Raw genomic sequence first — 19,305 nt, forward strand, 5'->3', positions numbered from 1 at the left:
GTACACATTTTGAGGTCTAATTTTATAGCTGATTGGAGCTTTAACTGGGTGATAGCTATTTTGTATGTGTAGCTGGTCTTAAGGTGACCAGTTAATTGCACAATACCTGTAACTTGTAGAGGGGGTCTTTGTTCCAGTTTTCACTATCCGTCCTAAACTATAGGATCTAACGGTCCACAAAATGCTAAATGCAGTTGCACTACAGCTACATATTGATTGACAAGCAGTTAGACAGATGCTGTTTATGGTGGTGGCGTGCAACTACACTAAGGAAAGTATGGGAAGGGAACAGAATAGGGTGAAATTCTGCTGCCATCTCTCTGTAGAGCTCTATCGGCTCTCTCTCTCTTCCTACACATCTCCTCGCTTCCTCATTGAAGGGGTACTCTTCATTTTTAAGAAAACAGCTTTGTGTTCTCATAATGTCACAAGTCACAATTTAACTTAAACACCTCTATAGGGTAGGGTAACTCAATTCCTTTCCTACTTTCTCACAGGAAGCATAAATCATATTTTAATCACTGGAAAAAGGCAGGACATAGAAAGAGGGAACAATACATTATAACGTGATAAAATAGGATTGATTGAAAGTAAGTAGATTAACTAAATTTGTGAAAATTTTCTGTGTTACAAAATTAAACGTGCACCTCTCTTGGTCTTCCCAAGCCCACCCAACTTAAGTTTCAGACCTCTAGCTGTTGCTTGTCTTTCAGGGTGAAATAGTATAATTCTACTACTTTCAGGGCTGTCCCAGGGTTTCAGTTCACTATGTATAAAAGCAAATTACTTGACTAGGTCTGCCTTATGTCTGATCTTACAGTTCTCTTCTATCTGGGGAAATGAGTGTGGTGAATAGTAACTAAACTTAAAAAAGAAATATCTCCAAAACAACAGTCCAGACTATACACATGTCCACCTTCGCCCTGTGGTTTGCTCTAGCTCTAGGAATATCCAGCTTAGACTCCTCACAAAGAATCATATTCTGTCTGTCTTGATAGACAACTCAGCTTGTCTAGACAGACCACTTCTAGCAAACAACATCCCTAACCAAGAAAAGGAAACAGGTTTTTAAAACTGCTCTTTAGTTGTGACAAAATAAGGCTTATAACTAGCAGAATTTATACTTCTTTGTTTCAAATGTATGTTTGAGTTATCCTATTCTTGAAAACATTGTTTCATATTCATAGACAGAACACACTCAAAAGTAAAGCCATACATTAAATATTTCATTCTTCCTAAATATTTCTTTTCACTATATGACCAGCATATTCAGAGTGTACATAACCTATTACCCAGCAGTACCATAACATTACCTGGTCAAACAAACTTAAGAAAAAAATACACACAAAACATCATGAAATCTAATCTGAGATTAACGTTTTAGAGAAAGTTCTGTGATATCAAAAAGACAGTTAGCAAGAATGCTTAATAACAGTACAGTCTCACAATATGTCATTGGAATCTAGAGCATGCACTTTTGAAAATTCAATTGCCACCTAGTAAATTATACATAATATTTAGCAAAAGACAAAATGAATGAGCATTTGGCTATTCAAAAGGTTATACTGATACTCTCTAAGGTTTTAATGTATTTATTGTAACTAGCGACTGCCAATAATGGCAGAATTAATAAAACTCTCTACACATTTACGTTCACACTGATTTTTTTTCTCTACGTCATTAAGATGAAAGAAATCACTTTGCTTTGGATAAGAATACACTTGTAGCTCCCCTTTCCGACCCCTCAACTCTTCCACCATGCTACTAGTCAACTTCAAACCATAAAGTAACATCAAGGAAAGGACACTTGATGCAGCCTTTTTTCTATAGGTTGAGAAGTCAGGTGAAAGCAATGCCAGTTACTAAGAGAGACATGGTTGGCAATACTCAGATTTACTATTCTAACAAAGTTTTCTGTAAAGTTATGACATAAGGGACTTATGAATTAAAATAAACTTGTAAAAAATAAAAACACCACATATTTTGTTTCATTTTCATTTTCAAAAAAATATAACATAAAATTACTTTCTTTGGTATACTCATTACTGTTTTGAATAAGGGTCTGGCAACAGGAATATTTTCTGAATGGAAGAATAATACTGGAAATGACACTTCAGCTGAAAGGGTGTGCATTATTATTTCACTATTCTTCCTTAGGATTAAGTATGGGACAAATTGTAAATGTGGCAAGTCAAAGTTATGTCCTATCAATTTGATTTTTTTAGGATGGGGAAAGGTGGCACAGTTTGCCTTTGCCATTTTCCTACATGGAATCGATGCTGAGATCAAAATAGTATGTGTTTTTTTCTGATAGTTCAAAGTAGAATGGGATACAGAACAGTATTAACATTCTTAGCTTCACAGGTAAAGTCTTGTTTTATATCACCCATCAGAAAGGGCTGAGAGGCGATCTTGTGGTCATTTACAAATTCATAGGGGAGGGGGACAGCAAGGAATAGGACATGCTCTGTTTACCAGGGCACCCCTTGGGATAACTAGGAACAAGAGTCACAAACTGACAGAGACCAGATTCAGGTTAGACATCAGGAAGAACTTCTTTACAGTAAGAGCTGCCAGAATCTGGAACGATCTCCCAAGAGAGCTGATGCTCTCTCCTACCTTGGGGGTCTTTAAGAGGAGCCTAGATAAGCACCTGGCTGGGTGATCTGATCTCAGCACTCTTTCCTGCCCGGGCCAGGGGGTTGGACTCAATGATCTACTGAGTTCTCTTCCGACCTTAACATCTATGAATCTACATGGAGCACACAGGCATAAGATATGAAGAAAAATAGGCAAGGAGCCTAGAGTCCTTTGAGCTAAAATGAATTTAAGCATCCTGCAGACCAAAGTTTTATATTACAAATTACATCAACTTGTGTTACATAAAAAGCCACCTGCATACATGTAACTTGTAGTATTGAGAACCAAACCCAGGCATGGGCAAACTAGGCAGCTGCCCGGGGACCCAAAATGGTCATTTAAAAATTATTATCGTTATCTCTGGCAAAGGGGGGCCCAATACTAAAAGTCTGCCTGGAGCCACCAGGAGTCTAGGTACGGTGCTGGCAAACCATGCACTTTTATGGATTAATAAACTTTGCTACAAGGTTAACTTCCACCAGCAGCACCATTCTTTTAAATCCAAAGCATTGATCTGACTCAATGGTTTGATTTTATATGTAGTTTTCAAGTTTGATTTATTAAAATACCATTGTTGCCATGAGATACGTTAAAAATGAAAAACAATGAAATCTAATATATGCTGCCATGAGCTTTAATAAGTGGTAGTTGTGCAGAAAAAACAATTTAAATATTTTATGTATCTGACAAATTGCGTGCACTTGGTTACTTAGTAGCATGAAGCTTTGGGTAATTTATTCTCCATAAACAGTATAGCTTTCAACCCAACTTGTGCAAAATGAAGTCACACCAGAGAAATACAATCAGCCACGTGTATCAGTCCCCTCGTACGAGAAGGTACTGTGACATTTTCAGGGCAAATCACAACAAATAAATTATTTATACTGATAATTATAAGAGATAAAACAAAAAAAAACCAAGTGTGCATAAAAAGAAAAAATTTCAACTGTTGTATTAAACACAGTAGGTGGCCTTGTTCTTTTTTTTTTTTCCAGAGTCTACAGTTATCTGAAGACACAGTTACCAAGTTAAAACTTGTGATCACATAGCTATAACCTGCTGAGATTTCACACTAGAACTGAAAGACCAACTTTCAATGAAAGCTGTTAAAAGCCTTTGCAAGATACTTTTTTCCCTTGCTTTGAGCACAAGATTATTTCTTCTTTGTAATTCATAACCAAAAGTTTTCTAGAAAATGTCTTACCCTGACATCTTGGTGTTCGTTTCCTACGATCCCTGAAAGCTGCTCCTGACTGCAGGGCTTCGAGCAGATTATCCATCACTCCCGTCTCATCGCCCTCTGTGAATAGGGTGAAAAGTAAAATTAATCTTAGTGCAATTAAAGTGAAGCTACTGGAGAAATAGGTGAGCAAAACTGGTGTCAGATTTATATAAAGCCTCCAAATTATGGACATATATATTTTAGTACAATGCATGTTATCTGTTTTGCAGATACCAGTAACTAGTTTGTTTATGATGCTCTATTAAGCCAAATTGATGCCAAGCTCACTGTTTTATATGCACGGGAAAACTTGTTGGAGCAGAATAATATCAACTGTATTAATATTATAAACATTTTAAATATTAACCATTATCAATTTTCACCTTCAAAATCCATAAAACTTTAAAATGGTTCTTGACTTTTTCTAGTTCTTCATATTTCCACTTTTACATTTATTTTCATGAATTGAACATTGTTCTCCTTGGTCTTTCAAACAAGGAACTCCTAGAATAACAATGCATTCATCAAAGGACAATGACATGACATATTTCATTAGTCATTAGTAAGGAGAGTCCCATTTCTGTAAGGGTCTTGCTCCCATTTGTTCATATTCAGGGATGTAAGCCCTCAGGCCTTAAATTGCTTGGTTCCAAGGTATTGTTGAAATTATTTCATTCTTTATTCTAGGATTCATTTGAGTGTTAAACTTTCATTGTGTTTCAATTTGTTTTGTTAATAAGGGCTAATGGTGGTATGCAATAATGCAAGCAAGACAAGTCAAGGATTGCCATAAATTATAAAAATATCAATGAGCGGTGTCTCCTGTTCTGTTCTTTTATATAAGAAAAGAGCTAAATCTCAGACTGACAAGACTCAGGTAGAGAAGAGATAAGGATTTTTTGGTGATATCTTTTGTCAAGCCGACTGTACAGTTGGAGAGCTGTTACACATGCTTTGGGGCTCAAAATACCGTTCTTCACATGACACCAGAAAACCTTGCTTCTCTCATACTTCCAGGACTATCTTAGCTAAACATCACTTTGAAAGACTTCTCCAAATATTTCTTGACTGACACACATGTAGAAATGGGAATGCTAAAACACCATTCAGGTGGTGCAGTCCCTGACATGGTTTAGAGCTCCTTCCTATTACATATACCCTGGTTTCTATTATATTTGACATTACTGGGCCATATTCAGACTGAATATAATTCTTATATGACAAACATTACCATAAGTTAACCTGTAAATTTAAGTTATAAATAAATTTAACTTAAAGCGTTTAGTATTCGATAGGTAAGCAAAACACAAGTTATGTGCAATACAATGTGGCAAACAGTGAAGTAGGGAAAGCAACCACAAGGCACCTTTAAAATACAGAACTGGATTCTGATTTAATTTAAAATGCTTTAAAATCTTTATTTCCTGCAAAAAAAATGGATTTTGTTGGGGTTCATATTGGAGGGAGTGAGGTCAAAATCTGATCCAAATTATCAGTGAGAGTTCCGGTTTCATTTACATGATTCCCATTATCTGGTTTTCTTCCTCTTAATACATTTGCAAAGTTAAGCATTTAAGATAAAATACAAAATGAACAAATTCTTACAGTACACATTTTGCCTCAAATACTTATGAAAATATGCAAATAAAAATATACAAACAGAATTGTCAAAGACCACATATGACAATGTGATGTGAAAAGTTAGTTGTTCTATAATGGACCCAATGTAAAAAAAAAATTAACATGCTGATTTTCAAAGTACATTCTGCAAAAAACAAAAAACCCCACCCCAAAATCCTCTCCCCAAAAAACCTGAAACCCCACTCCCTAAGTAAATAGGTTGTATTTTTGTTGGTTTTAAATAAACAACAAATAACCTACAAATTCCTTCCATGTCTAAGAAACATTTATGCAAATTCCAACCTCTTTTCAGTGGATGGCCATCCTACCTGCTAGTTAGTTCAGTTGGTAAATATAATAGAATTTATAGACTATCAAAGTAAATGACTGTATAAACCTAGACAACGATTAAAGTGGCAGTGAGTTGCTACCAAACTACCATGTTTTAACATGAGAGGCAAGAACACATAGGCCAAGTAAAGACATTACACTTTTACTGGTATAAGTAAGTGGAAACCAGTCTTTACCTCTAACTGAAGAAAAGTTCAACACACACAGATTGTTTTAAAAATGGCAGTACCCGGCCTAAGATTTGCTCCCTCCACCAAAGGGGGAACATGTGTTCTGTTAGCTACCAATCTAAGCTACACCACTTACAGAAAACTATATAACTTAGTTTGATTCTACCTTGTAGTTTTTGAATATCTGTACCTAGCCATAGGTTTTTCTCTAACAAGGAGTTTCCTAAAGTCTATCCTCCTTCCCCTGGTTTTGGCTGCTTTAATTTGCTATTGAATTTGCTGGAATGCTGAAAGCTTTAGGCAATTACCCTTTGGGGTAGGAAACTAGGTATGTATTGCAAGCTTTCATTTTTTTTTTTTTTTTTACTTCAGCAACACAGGGAATAGTTTTCAAGGGGCATCCAAAGTGTAACTGTTGGAGTAGCATAGGAGCGTGGCACAATTAGCAGGGTAGTGGTCCATATTTCTATTAATTTACACAATTGAGGAACCATTTTGCTATTAGCTAATGTCACAGATAGCCTTGGGAAAGTGCTTGCTTGGGACTTCTATAACCCCTGAAATCCAGCCCAGGAGTACCTTCTAGAGAAGCTGTGAGATGGGGAGACCCCCGACTCCTTTCAACTCTGAGACTGCAGCCTTTTGGTCCATGACCTTTCCTGGCTATTTGTGGCGGTGCCTCAGGGAGTTGCTTCCAACTGAGACCTCCACCAAAGGAGGGATGCTTCAAAGGGGTAAGGAGTACACCCCCAAATTCCAAGCAGCAAAACAGATCCTCTTCAAAGAAAGGCATTTAGTTGTGGGGGAGGTGGGGGAAGGGAAAGGCCACAGAGCAAGAAGACCCTGCTCCCTCCAAAGGGTTCAGTAGTCCTGAGCACTCCAAGATAAGATCAGCTGTTCTCTCTTCAATCAGCATGGTCCAAGCATCCCAAAGTAGCCTGAACGCTCTCTTGCTTCAGATTGCCATGCTCTAGGGGAATGCTTGTGGTGCTGATATTCCTCACTTTTCTGGATACCTCCTAGATGTCATCTCCAAGCCCACCCTGTTCTCTTAAATCCTTTGATGGCTGGCTTTTCTGGTAACTCAGGATTCACTGTCTGTTTCCCTCCTCCCATATAAGTATGCTATAAAACTAAGGCATGCAACATTATTTCAGCACAAACAGTTTTAAGCCAGAAACATTACAATGAAGTCATAGTCTGTCATACCTAACCGTGATACGGGGAATTTGATTGCAGGGCCATATCCACAATTGTGATGGTGGTACATCTAGAATGCCAACTCTAGGATTAGTTTTGTGACTAATACTTGATGCCTGGAATAACCTGGGTCCTGCTTGGTGGCTTGGAGTGTGATCTGACCCATTCTAATTGTAAATAGCAATTTAAAGGTTCATAAAAGTGCAACTTTATCTTAACAGCATACCTAATTCCATAAATGTCAAGGACAAGACCATTAAGCAAATATTAGTCTTTACAGCTACAGTTAACTAGCAAAGGATCCCATCTTTGTAAAGTTTGGTTACCTACCAGAACTTATTAATTTCTGGAACTGTTCAGAGTAGGGGTTTTGGCTCACTTTCACTTGGACCAGTGTTTATATTAATTTTTTAGCCAAAGTTTTATAAATATGTTGTCTTTCAAAATATGGGTGCAGTTTTTTTTTAAAGACTTACAATAGAAGATGTCTTTTTAATTACTGATTTTATTTTAGCATTGTTGGCTTATTAAGAATAAGTGCCTGCAGGTAGTATAATATGAGAACAAATACATGTAACATTATGGTAAATAATTCACAAATTAGAATAACTGGTGTCATCTGTAGTCTGTGTGATTTCATTTGGAGTCAAGGTGACTTTTTGCAACTGGTCATCAAAACTGAAGGAGAAGCTAAAGACACTGATGTTTTTGCATAATATTTTCAACAAGCTTTTCAATATTTTTCTGACCAATGTGTCCAATAGGCCATCAGTAATTTCTGATATTTTAATCATAGATTTGTTTATAGTAAATATAAACAGTTTTGGCAGCAAGCTACTTTTCTAAGTTTACACTTTAATGTAGTACAGATGTACTTTGTAAACAGTGTCTGTTTTAAGAGACTAATTATGGACTTTATAATTCAGATAGCACTTACTGTTGAATGGAAGTGACATTCAATATCAAAACAAATAAAAGTTTCTCTTGAACAGATGCTGTCCAGTAACTGAAGCTGCCAGTATACATATTAGTAACTGGCATTTAATTGTATTCAGACAATATAGCAACTACATAATAAAATCCAATAGCTCTGGTTGGTACATTTAATCAAGGAAACAGAGCTTAGCTTCTAAAGTTGTTGTTGTACTCTGCATTCCAGTACAGCACATGTCCAACACACCCCATTTCTGCTAGTTTACTGATATCACTACAATTTGTATGACACAGGGCACACCTTCATGAGACACTGACTACGCAGCAAACAAATAATATACTGCGAAGTAGCACGCCACAGCACTGACAGTGCTAATACACTACTGCACAGTATTATTAGGCTACCACACAGTAGCATCACTTAAACATTTGTTGGCACTATTGTACAGTAACTCTGGTTACTGTGCCCTAGCATCTCATGTAGATGATGGAATATGCTATCCTGTGGTTTCTGACTGCACACATCAATGTTGTACTTAGAGGAGAATTACAATAATATAAACTTAAAAGTAACCAAATGCATATGTTTAAGTCATATATTGACAAAAAGAGGTTATTCAGGGAATATATTACATAATAACTTAGCTCCTGATCACTTAGTTAACAGATCAGAAATTTTACTTACGATTGTACCAGAATAACTTCTGAAATCCCAAACTATTACCTCATATTAGCAGAGGGCAGACCAGATACCTGGAATTTTCATAGACTCATATCATATAGTCCAAGAGTCAAATACCTGAGCTGAGTCATCACATCATGATTTTTTTGTGAAATGAAGAATATTGCTGTTTAAAAAGTTTTCTGATAAAGTCAATGGAACTATAAATCACACCTTCAGAGAAAGATGCAGTTTCTTTGTAAGGAAAGCTTAAAAAAGAAATCATGACATAGCCTGTCAAAGATATACAATAAGACTCAGGCAGGTTGTTCCACTGATTTCCATGTGCTGATAGTAAGGGCCTTGTTACACACTGTACTTTGAGCTACTCAAATGTTGATTGGTGTTAGTGCTAGCTCCATTTTGGAGCAGGTATACCTTGGCTAAGGACAGAAATTACACATAAACTGGTTTAAGTCATCAGAAACTAGTTTAAACCTGTAACAGAACATAAGTTCAGTATACAAACTGCTTTCAAAATGGCTGAAACTGGTCTAAGATAAACCTGGCTGAATGTAGTATCAGACTTAATTGATTTGGACCAAACTGGTTTATGAAACTTCTGTTCCAGACCCCTTCCTGGTTCAAGTTAAATTACCCAGAATCCCAGCATGCTTTCCAACCTTGGGCAGGACTGTGCTGTCTGCTCCAGCAGAGAAGGGTTGGTGGGGGGGAAGAAGGGAGAAAGGAGGGAAGGGACTGTCCCCCCACCCTCTCCCAGGCAAACCCTGGCTGGGGTCTGGGGCTGGATGGGGGGTGGGGTTGGGAAGGTTAAGCACCCCTTCCCCCGCTCAAACTTACTGCCGGCTGTGACTGTGAACTACAAACCCCAGAGACACCTGGAAGCAGTCCCTGTCTGTACCTGGAAGTAGGAAGAGTTCTGCTGCTGTGGGCCTGGACTACACATCCCAGAGACCTCAAGGGGCAGCAGGAACAGGAAGCAAACACAGCCCAGGCTGGCTGTGCGCAAGAGCTCTGTGCTCTAGTGCCCTCTGGCTTCTGGCCTGAGCTGCTGCAGGCATATGGCTGCATTTTCTGAATAAGAAGTAAATGTGTATCCAGTTATTTCTCAGTTTAATCTCTGCAGGTTAGACTAACCTGCAAAGACTGAATAGATTCAGCCTCAGGCTTTTTGACTGTTTGTATTTTGGACCTTCCCTTGTATAAATTATAGGAGGAAGGTTATGCATTTATCTGATTTCTGTGCATATAACAAAGAGGCTATCTGAGGCTTTCCACTGATTAAATTCATTAAATGGTTTTTTCTACTGATGCAAACTTGTAAATTTATCAGAATAAAAAAATATTGTTTAACATAGCAAATAACTGTTTTATCAAATCCAGTATCATAGTTTCTCAATCTGAGAAACATGTAGAATGATCTTGCATTTTTTTCATGTACCTCAACTGAATCATAGAAAGGGTAATCATAGTTAGGTTTGGAAGGAATCTCAGAAGTTCATCTAGTCCAACCCCCTGGCTCAAAGCAGGACCATCCCCAACTATATCATTCCAGCAAAAAGCTTTGTTTAGCTAGGTCTTAAAAGCCTCCAAAGATGGAGATTCCACCACCTCTCTCTCTGGGTAACCTGTTCCAGTATTTTACTACCCTCCTAGTGAGAAAATTCTTCCTAATATCTAATGTAAACATCTCTTGCTGCAACTTGAGATCATTGCTCCTTGTTCTGTCATCTGCTACCACTGAGAACAGTCCAGCTCCATCCTCTTTGGAACCCCCCTTCACGTACTTTAAGGCTGCTATTAAATCACCCGCAGTCTTCTTTCTCCAGACTAAATGAGCCCAGTTCCCGCAGCCTCTCTTCATATGTCATGTTCCCCAACCCCCTCACCATTTTTGTTGCCCTCCGCTGGACTCTCTCCAATTGGTCCACATCCTTTCTGTAGTGGGGGGCCCCAAAACTGAACACAGTAATCCAGATGTGGCCTCACCAGTGCTGAATAGAAGAGAATAATCACTTCCCTTGACCTGCTGTCAATGCTCCTACCGATGCAGGCCAGTATCCTGTTAGCTTTCCTGGCAACAAGGGCACACTGGTGGCTCATTTTCAGCTTCTTGTCCACTGTAACCCTCCTTTTCTGCTGCTGCCCAACTGGTCAGCCCCCAGACTGTACTGGTGCATGGGATTGTTCCGTCCCAAGGGCAGGATTTTCCACTTGTCCTTGTTAAACCTCATGAGATTTCTTTTGGCCCAATCCTCCAATTTATCTTAAGTCATACATTACAATGAATCCATTAAATTCTCATACAACTAACTAGCTATTTACAGCTGATTTGAAATGGTCTTCTAGAGAGGGAAGCTAATCATATATTGAAAAAAAAAAATTAAAAGAAAAAAAAAACCCAAACATTTGTTTGTAAGTGATTGGATCCATAGCCTTCTAATTGCACAGAATCTATCCTAAACTCAGGTTGTTCTTCCTCATAGTTGGCTCCTGACAAATGTTGGCTTGAGATGGAATGACAATATTAACACTTTATTTCCTGCCCTTGTTTTAATATATAGTTATATTAAAAAGTAACATTTATTTAGATATGTTTTTATACCACTTCCATCAGCTGTGAACAGTGTTCTTATATATAACTTCTTTACCATTTTTTCTTAAAATGAAAAATCAAGAATAAAATCTAAGGATTAAAGGTGTAAAGTATTTTCATAAACAATTTCTGTCACTGCTATAGAAACTCTCTCTGAACACAACTCAATCTAACTTTTCAAATTTTAAATGTAATCTTCTTAATGCAACATTTTCTAGTCCATACCTGCAACACATCAGATGTCAAGAAGCAAGGCACTCTGGATTGCTGCATGCCTGATGGTAGCTTATCAGGATTTGGATAAGAACAGTACAAATAGTTACTGTAGATCAGAGGTTATGTGCATAAGGCACATCAGATTTTTAAACCTACATGAATAACTATATGAATCTGACACTTAATCCACCTCAGGAACAGAACAAAGAGATTAAGGTATCTTCACTTTTCATAGTAATCATTTACTGAAACTGCCAGCATTTGCATTATATTGCAGCTATGTCTGAAGTATATGTAGGAGTCTATAACTTAGAAAAAACAATGTATTTTGGCATAGTCCATATACTGCTAAATTAACCTAGATGAATGTTCTGTAAAGGTAAAAAGCACAAGTCTGATGAATCTGAGGATGATAAAGTATGTTTATTTAGTACATTTGCCTCAGAGCAATTACAATCCTTCACACACTTATGAATCTATTCTCTCTGTTTTCAATGGAAAACACTTATCAAACAATTTCTGGGTCTCATCAAAAGCGGAAAAGAACATGGATATGAAGAATAACACATTTTTATTACTTTACTTAGTGGGGGTACTAAATGTTCCTTAGATAAGATTTAGCACCTGCAGCATCAATATTGTATTTCCTTTATCACTTCCATGACAAATATCATCAATTAGACCTCATATAAACATCAACATTTAATCCAAAAAATATATTTTCTTTCTAAAAATCCTCTTGCAGTTAGTACTGCAGGAGCAGCAGTGAACACTGCAGCTGAGCCTGGAAAATAATTTTTACAGCAAGTACCCATGTTCTATTTCTCTTAAAACAACACTTTCAAATGTTAACTGTTCCATGTTTAGTTTTTCCATGGAGGTTTTAAAATTGTTCTTACATTGAAAAGACAGAAGTGGTAGGAGAACATGTTGGGTGAAGACAGATGTTAGGAGTCTGTTTTGGAAATAAATCAAGTAAATTATGAAAAGGAGATATAAGTTGAGAATCAGCATTGAATTAGGATGGGGCTTAGGTTTGTCTGTGTGGCAATGACTGGCCAGTGTTAACTTTTAATGCATAGGGCTAAGGACAAACATTCAAAAAGCCTGAGTCTGAATTGATTCAATCTTTGCATGTCAGTCTAACTTGCCCAGGTTGCACCGGTTTGCAACTGCACAGACATTCTTTCCAGACTGAGGAAATTCAGGCACATGCCTGCAGTGGCTCAGGCTAGAAACTGTGGGGGGGGGGCACTAGAGCAGCCCTCCCGTCCCTTCCATAGTGCTGAGCCTGGTGCTGGTGTGGCCAGATGCTGGCAGGATGCTCTGATTAGGGCAGGGTGTAGACCTCTACCCTGCCTGCATGTCCCAGGCTTTTCCCTGCTTGCTGCTCAAGGGGCAAAAGTGTTGCCAGACCCTAGCCCCTGGCTAGGACTATAAAGCAAAGTGAGGGTGGGGTGTGTGCAGTGCATGCATCAGTTGATGCTACTGAACTTTTCACTCTCTCTCTCCATGTTTCTTCATACAATCTGCAAACTTTATAGGCAAGGGAGCCGGCAGGGGGCTGGTAAACACTGCCATGAACAAAATAAAAGCTTCTCTCATTAGTTCAAGCTCTTCTTATATAGCTTTTTCCAAGGAAGGAGCAGAGGGACATTACTAGCTGACCTGTTGATTAGCTTTAAAAAGCCTTAAGTGGACACTGCTTTGTCTGCCTGTCCCAGTGAAATTGGAGATACACACAGAGACACCTCTCAGCATTAGCTAGCATACCACATGCCTAGGGTCCATGGGGCTGGGGTCTGTGCTGTGGGAAATGGGAGGGAGGGGAGAATCCCTGCCTGAACAGTGAGCAGTGAGGTGGGGTGGGGCAGGGGGAAGCAAGGCAGACCCTGCTGTGCCTACAGTCACTGCTAGAACTCTGGCTAGGGAGCAGAGGGGCAGGGTCAGTTCTGCTTTCTGGAGCAGACAGCCTAGCCCAGGCCTGCAAAGCACCTGGGATGCTGGGGGACTCTGGTTTAATTTAAACCAGGAAGGGGTCTGGGACAGACATTGCATAAACTCGTTTGACCCAAATCAGTTAAGTCTGATACTACATTCACCCAGATTTATCTCACATGAGTTTCCACCATTTTGAAACTGGTTTATGTGCACCGAACTTATGTTCTGTTACAGGTTTAAACCAAGCTCTGATCGCTTGAACTGGTTAAGGTGTAATGTCTCTTCGTAGCCTAGGAGTTTTCAATTTCTGTGCCCACAACATGCTGACATTTTAGGAAATAGATCTTTAAGTTCTACTAGTACAATTAAATCAAATCTAATGGCAACAGTGTTACCATTTAAAACCTTGCCTCAAAAAGATACAAAATATGATAAAAGTGCATGTTTTCCTAAAATATAGGCCAAACCTCTCTATATGCAAAAATACATCATAAAAGGACCATACATCTCATGTGCAGCTTAAAGTTAGACAGAATTGGTTTTGTTTTTGTTTTTTTTAATCACTGTCTTCATAAAAAACAATCCACAATGTGAAAAAGCAACTTACTATGTGGTAAGCTAGATATGCAGCCATCCACTAAACATAAAAAAAGTCTTTGATACCTGTTCAAGCTCTTGCAGCACAAACAGGACAAGTAATACAGATAAATAAGCTACTATGATAAAAGAAAAGCTGGAGAATTTGTTCACAATGACATCAAATGAAATTGAATAGAAGAAAACAAAGAAAGCATATCATAACTTCAAATGTTATTCTGTTCACTGGAAACTGTAGGTATGATGCATAGAAAAAAAAAGCACCTAATTCTGTCCACATCTGAATGTAGAGGAAAAGGAGCAAAGCCTTAATGATTACTTATACAGGACTGCAAAGTATAAATAAAAGGATACCAAAAAACAAGATAATTCAATTAATATAATATGCTTCCTCGTTATAATTTGTCAATGATTTCTCCTATGTATATTCCACCCTATTCCTGTGATCACTGCAACAGTTTTCCATTCTAGCTTTAGTATAACATCATCCATCAAGCAGATAAGCTCAGATAACGTTTGGCAGATTTCTCAGTGCCTCATAAGAAAAGTTACGAAAGCCTTAGGACTTCAGGTAGTGCTGCAGCTGTAGTTTTTGCTTGACTATTGATGCAGGGACCAGAAATGTAACATAGAATAGAATGGAGGAAAAATGTATATGGGTATCTGGTCAAACAGCCTACAAGGACAGCAAGATATTCTTGAAGACCCTTATTATATTTTAGAATTCATTTAATAAGAGCACAGATAACAGGAGCTGTAAATACAGAAGCTATGAAGTCTTCAACATGGGCTAACCCCTCCTGTCCCCCTCCCTTACCTCCCCTGGCTTCTAAAGTCTTCTAGGGGCCTTGGGTCCATAGTCCAGTAACCATGTTGCTTCATCTTTAGTTCTGTTACAGTCCAGACTGCCTACATTAAACCTACAAAGGAAATGCTACAAGAGTATATAATTTTTTTGTAAAGACATATCGTAATATGTCCTTGCATATTTGCAAAACACCTCATAAATTTACACATTACATAAACTTAAGACAAACAAAAAGTAAGAAGTTTTCCAGGAGCTTGGCAAAGCTTTTCTTCTAAGAACTAGGAATTTTACTTACACCTGATGAAATTGGATAATTTGGATAGCTACATTTTGGCAAGGTTCACTTGCAACCTATTTCCAAAGTGCTATTCTTTTCCCCCTTCACATCTAGTCTTGTCCTAAATTGCTGTGGCCTGTTAAATGTTTACATTCAAACAACAGTTGCATTTCAATAGTGGAAGGGTCAAAACAATTCCAACATTTTACTTCTGCATAATCACTGTCTTGGCATGCACATACCTATGGCCATTCACTTCCAAAAATGGCTAAAGGAGAAACAGTAACTGTATAATTAATATGAGTAGGTTGCATCCAGAAAAAAAATGCATGCAACCTACTACTTTACAATGGTCCATTTTCAGTGTTTTCTCAGACATTTTACTCTTTTGTAGCACATTTTTCCACTCATTGTAGCCCATTATTTGTAATTTGTGCTTGCTAAATTAATTTTGTATGCAGAGTAAATATCCTTGAGAACCACTTTTCCCAGCATTTTCTGCTGGAATAAAATTTTGTGAATAATATTAACTTTTTAATTAAAGGAGAGCAAGTTAGAACTGTGTGAATGATAAGTGAACCTATACCTCACATCAGTTTGCAAAACAAGGCATACCCTTGCTTACATACCAATTAAGCTCATTGTTTATGATAAGCTGATCTCAGGCTTATGCAAAGTTAATCGAATAAGAAAGATATGCTTTGTTCTATTGGCAAGCTACTGAAAACATTTTTTAGAGTCACATACATTTTTTCATTTTCAGAAAACGTCACACTGGTCAAGGTCTACTATAGCAGGAATGTATTTAATTGAAATATAGCTGCATTATCCCTGGGGCTTCATTCTGAATGGACTTATGCCCCTTGCAACGGTGTCTTTTGTGAAGCTCAGAAAAATAAGCATTAATGTAGACTACTTAGTAACAGAAAAGGACCACATTGCCTCTACATGGGAAAGAAAGGGCTATGCAACTTCAAAAGTTACAGAAGAGAAGGTACTACAGTAGGTATTGTATGCAGAGAAATATACATTTAGATATTGATTAAGTTACTTTAATAAAGGTTAAACTTCAGTTACAAAGAGGCTTTTCCTCTGTACCAGAGGTGTAAATGATGTAGCACATGTGACTCCTGAAGAGGCCTGAAATTTGGGGGCAAGATGCATGTTGGTGGCAGTGGGACATAACAGCTGCGTTAACCCACATGGCTCCCTGTTGCTGTTTGATCCGCTGCTGCAGATGTGTCTGGATCCAGTCTGTGAGCTCCCCACATTCTCAATCTGGTCCAGGAAGGCCAAGCCAATTTGACATCCCTGCTCTGTACCAATGAACCACAATTTTCTAATCCCAGAGCAACTCCAAATATAAGCTGTTCTACAATGATTTATCCTTTGTGTTTAAGATCTTAGGAAAGGCAGTTTCAAGAATTTTTAGAGTTTGCTAAAGTTGCCCCCAATGTCTTTGTAAAATAGCAGCTTACCTTCACAGTGGGAGCAAAACTGTGGTTACCCTTTTCTCATAACCGCAACTACTGTGTTAATTAACTAGGGCTGTGTGAAGCTTTGGTCACTAGTTTGATTCGGCAGAGATTCAGCCCGATTCAGTGGCTGAATCTCCAAATCCAAATTGAATCAGGAGACCCTTTAATCTCTCCGAATTGAATTGGAACCTCCGAATCAATTTGGAGAGATTTGATGATTCGTACATACACACAACTTTAAATGTTTTTTCTGCATATCTCAAGGTACCAGGTGACTCGTGAGCACTGAGATGGTGGGGAGGATGAAGCGTCCCATGAGAGTGTGGGGGAGGGTCCCCAGCATGCTCGGCAGTGGACCTGGAAGTGGAGCAGAAGCACTTTTGGTCCACTTCCAGGTCTGCTGTGGAGCATGCTGGGGACCTTCTCCTTGCCCTGGCTCAGTGACTGGCGCCACCTGGGTATGGAGGGGTACCCAGGGTCCCCCCACGGCTAATCACCAAGCTGGGAGAGTGTGGCAGAGTCCACCGCCGAGCACATGGGGGCCCCACCATGCTCCTGTGGGATGCTCCATTAGCCCCACCATCTCAGCATTCACAAGCCGCACCTGGTACCTCGAGTATGTAGAAAAAACATTTAAAGCTGTGTCAATGGCCGAATCACTGATTCTCTGAATCAGCATTGAATCTTCAGATTTGGATTTGGCCAAATTGAATCAGGACAGTGATCCCAATCAATGAATCAAATCATTGTCCTCTGAATCAGGCCAAATCTGAATTGAATACGGCCCACTTCACACACCCATATAATATTAACACTATGCAAAGTTTTGAATTATTATAAAGACTTAATTCAATGGTTGTTAAAAAGGAACAGAGAATGTTTCTAGGAAATTAATTTAAAAAATGCAATTCAAACTGCCCTTTGCCTCAGCGGACCATGCCTCTGGCCACACCCTGCCCCTGCTCAGGCTAGGGAGCAGAGCGGAGGGGCCAGCTTAGCTCTCTGGAGCAGACAGCACCGCCCTGCCAAGGGCTGCAAAGCATCTGGGATGCTGGGGAACTGATTTAACTTAAACCAGGAAGTGGTCTGGGACACAAGTTTCAGAAACCGGTTTGACCCAAATGAGTCAAGTCATTCAACCAGATTTATCTTAAACCAGTTTCAGCTACTTTCAAACTGGTTTATGTGCACTGAATGTCTATTCTGTTATGGGTTTAAACCAGTTTCTGATCACTTAAGCCGGTTTATGTGTAATGTCTGTCCCTAGCTGAGACGGTCTGGGGGCCCCTGCTCCCAACCCTTCCATAAAGCAAGAGGGGAGCGGGAGGAGCAGCTGTCAGCTGATCCATGCCAGCTCCTCACACACTGGAGTCCCCAATGTGAAAAGCAGGCAGGAGGCTTTGCTCTGCTGCTCCCCACCCCCCTCCCTCTACTTCTGGACATGAAGGCAAATCAAGGGGGCAGTGCCACAGGTCTCCTGCCTGCTTTTCATACCAGAGTCCCTGTGAACAGGAGGGACTGGAGCAGCCCATGCTTTCCCTGGACTAAGATCCCCCTAGTCCTGGGAAAGCTCAAGGAACAGGGGAGGGAGAGCAAGGTTGCAGACTGAATGCTTGTGCTATGCTTTCTCCTGGATCATTACTATCAGTGAACTTTTCCACTGCTAGAAATGGGTGCTTGTACATGGCCACTGTCTACTCTTAAAAGGGGACTTATATATAGATAACACATTATTTACTGAGGGACCCAAGACTGGCTTTAAATGACATTTCATTAGCTTGAAAGAATCTGAATCTACTATTAGGGCCTCGGTGAGATAATCTGTGTGGGGGTAAACCTGTGTAGAAGTTTTAATAAAAATTTCCTTACTATTTACTTTCCAACTAAAAATGACTTTTTCATAACTCTTGTAATTAATTGTTGAAAAAAAAATTTCTTGGTTTCTTTAAAAGGTTATATATGTTTGAAATAATCAGTTTATTATATTGTGGGTGCAGTGCAGAACAGGGTGAAAATTCTGGAAGAACAGTCTACCAAGAATGGATTGCAGGGTAACCAAAAACAATTCCTGAATTTAAGTCAAAGCTGAGGGAGAATCACAGGTTTCTTTGTTCTAGAAAAATAAAATAGGACAACTGATAAAACCTGTGGCTTACCTGCCCTCATTGCTGATGTCACTGGCACTTAAAACTTTTGACATTCTGAAATGAAATGTTTTGATTTTTTAAAAAACTATATGGAGTCAATTCTGATTTCAAAATATATCTATTTTTCCCTTTCCCAAAACAAATGTTACTGGACTTTACTGTTACTAGAATTTAGTTTTGTGAAAAAGATTACTTCCTCATTTGTTACGAAATTTAATTTTTGTGACTGATTAGTTTTTGCCATAAGAAATATATCGATGAGAGAGATAAGCACCTTGAGTTAATTAATGTAAATAAAATGAGGGGATATTGCCCTAACCAAAACAGGTCAGAGCTATATAGCATGAAATTATGACAGACCACTAACAAATGGATGCTGCAACAGTAACCTACTGCTGAACAGACTTACATTTTACATACCAATTCA

At 38.7% G+C, this 19,305-nt stretch overlaps 1 protein-coding gene across 1 annotated transcript in view; it reads right to left on the minus strand.

Moving 5' to 3' along the window:
• Nucleotides 1–19,305, minus strand: part of DIAPH2 (diaphanous related formin 2) — an 840,428-nt gene that overhangs the window by 163,712 nt on the left and 657,411 nt on the right. Inside the window, exon 28 of the mRNA XM_059732728.1 lies at nucleotides 3,845–3,940. Within this exon, the coding sequence (XP_059588711.1) occupies nucleotides 3,845–3,940 (96 nt within the window). The remainder of the gene's footprint in view (nucleotides 1–3,844; nucleotides 3,941–19,305) is intronic.

Source organism: Alligator mississippiensis, chromosome 8 (genome assembly GCF_030867095.1).
Source record: "Alligator mississippiensis isolate rAllMis1 chromosome 8, rAllMis1, whole genome shotgun sequence".
Classification (NCBI taxonomy): domain Eukaryota; kingdom Metazoa; phylum Chordata; order Crocodylia; family Alligatoridae; genus Alligator; species Alligator mississippiensis.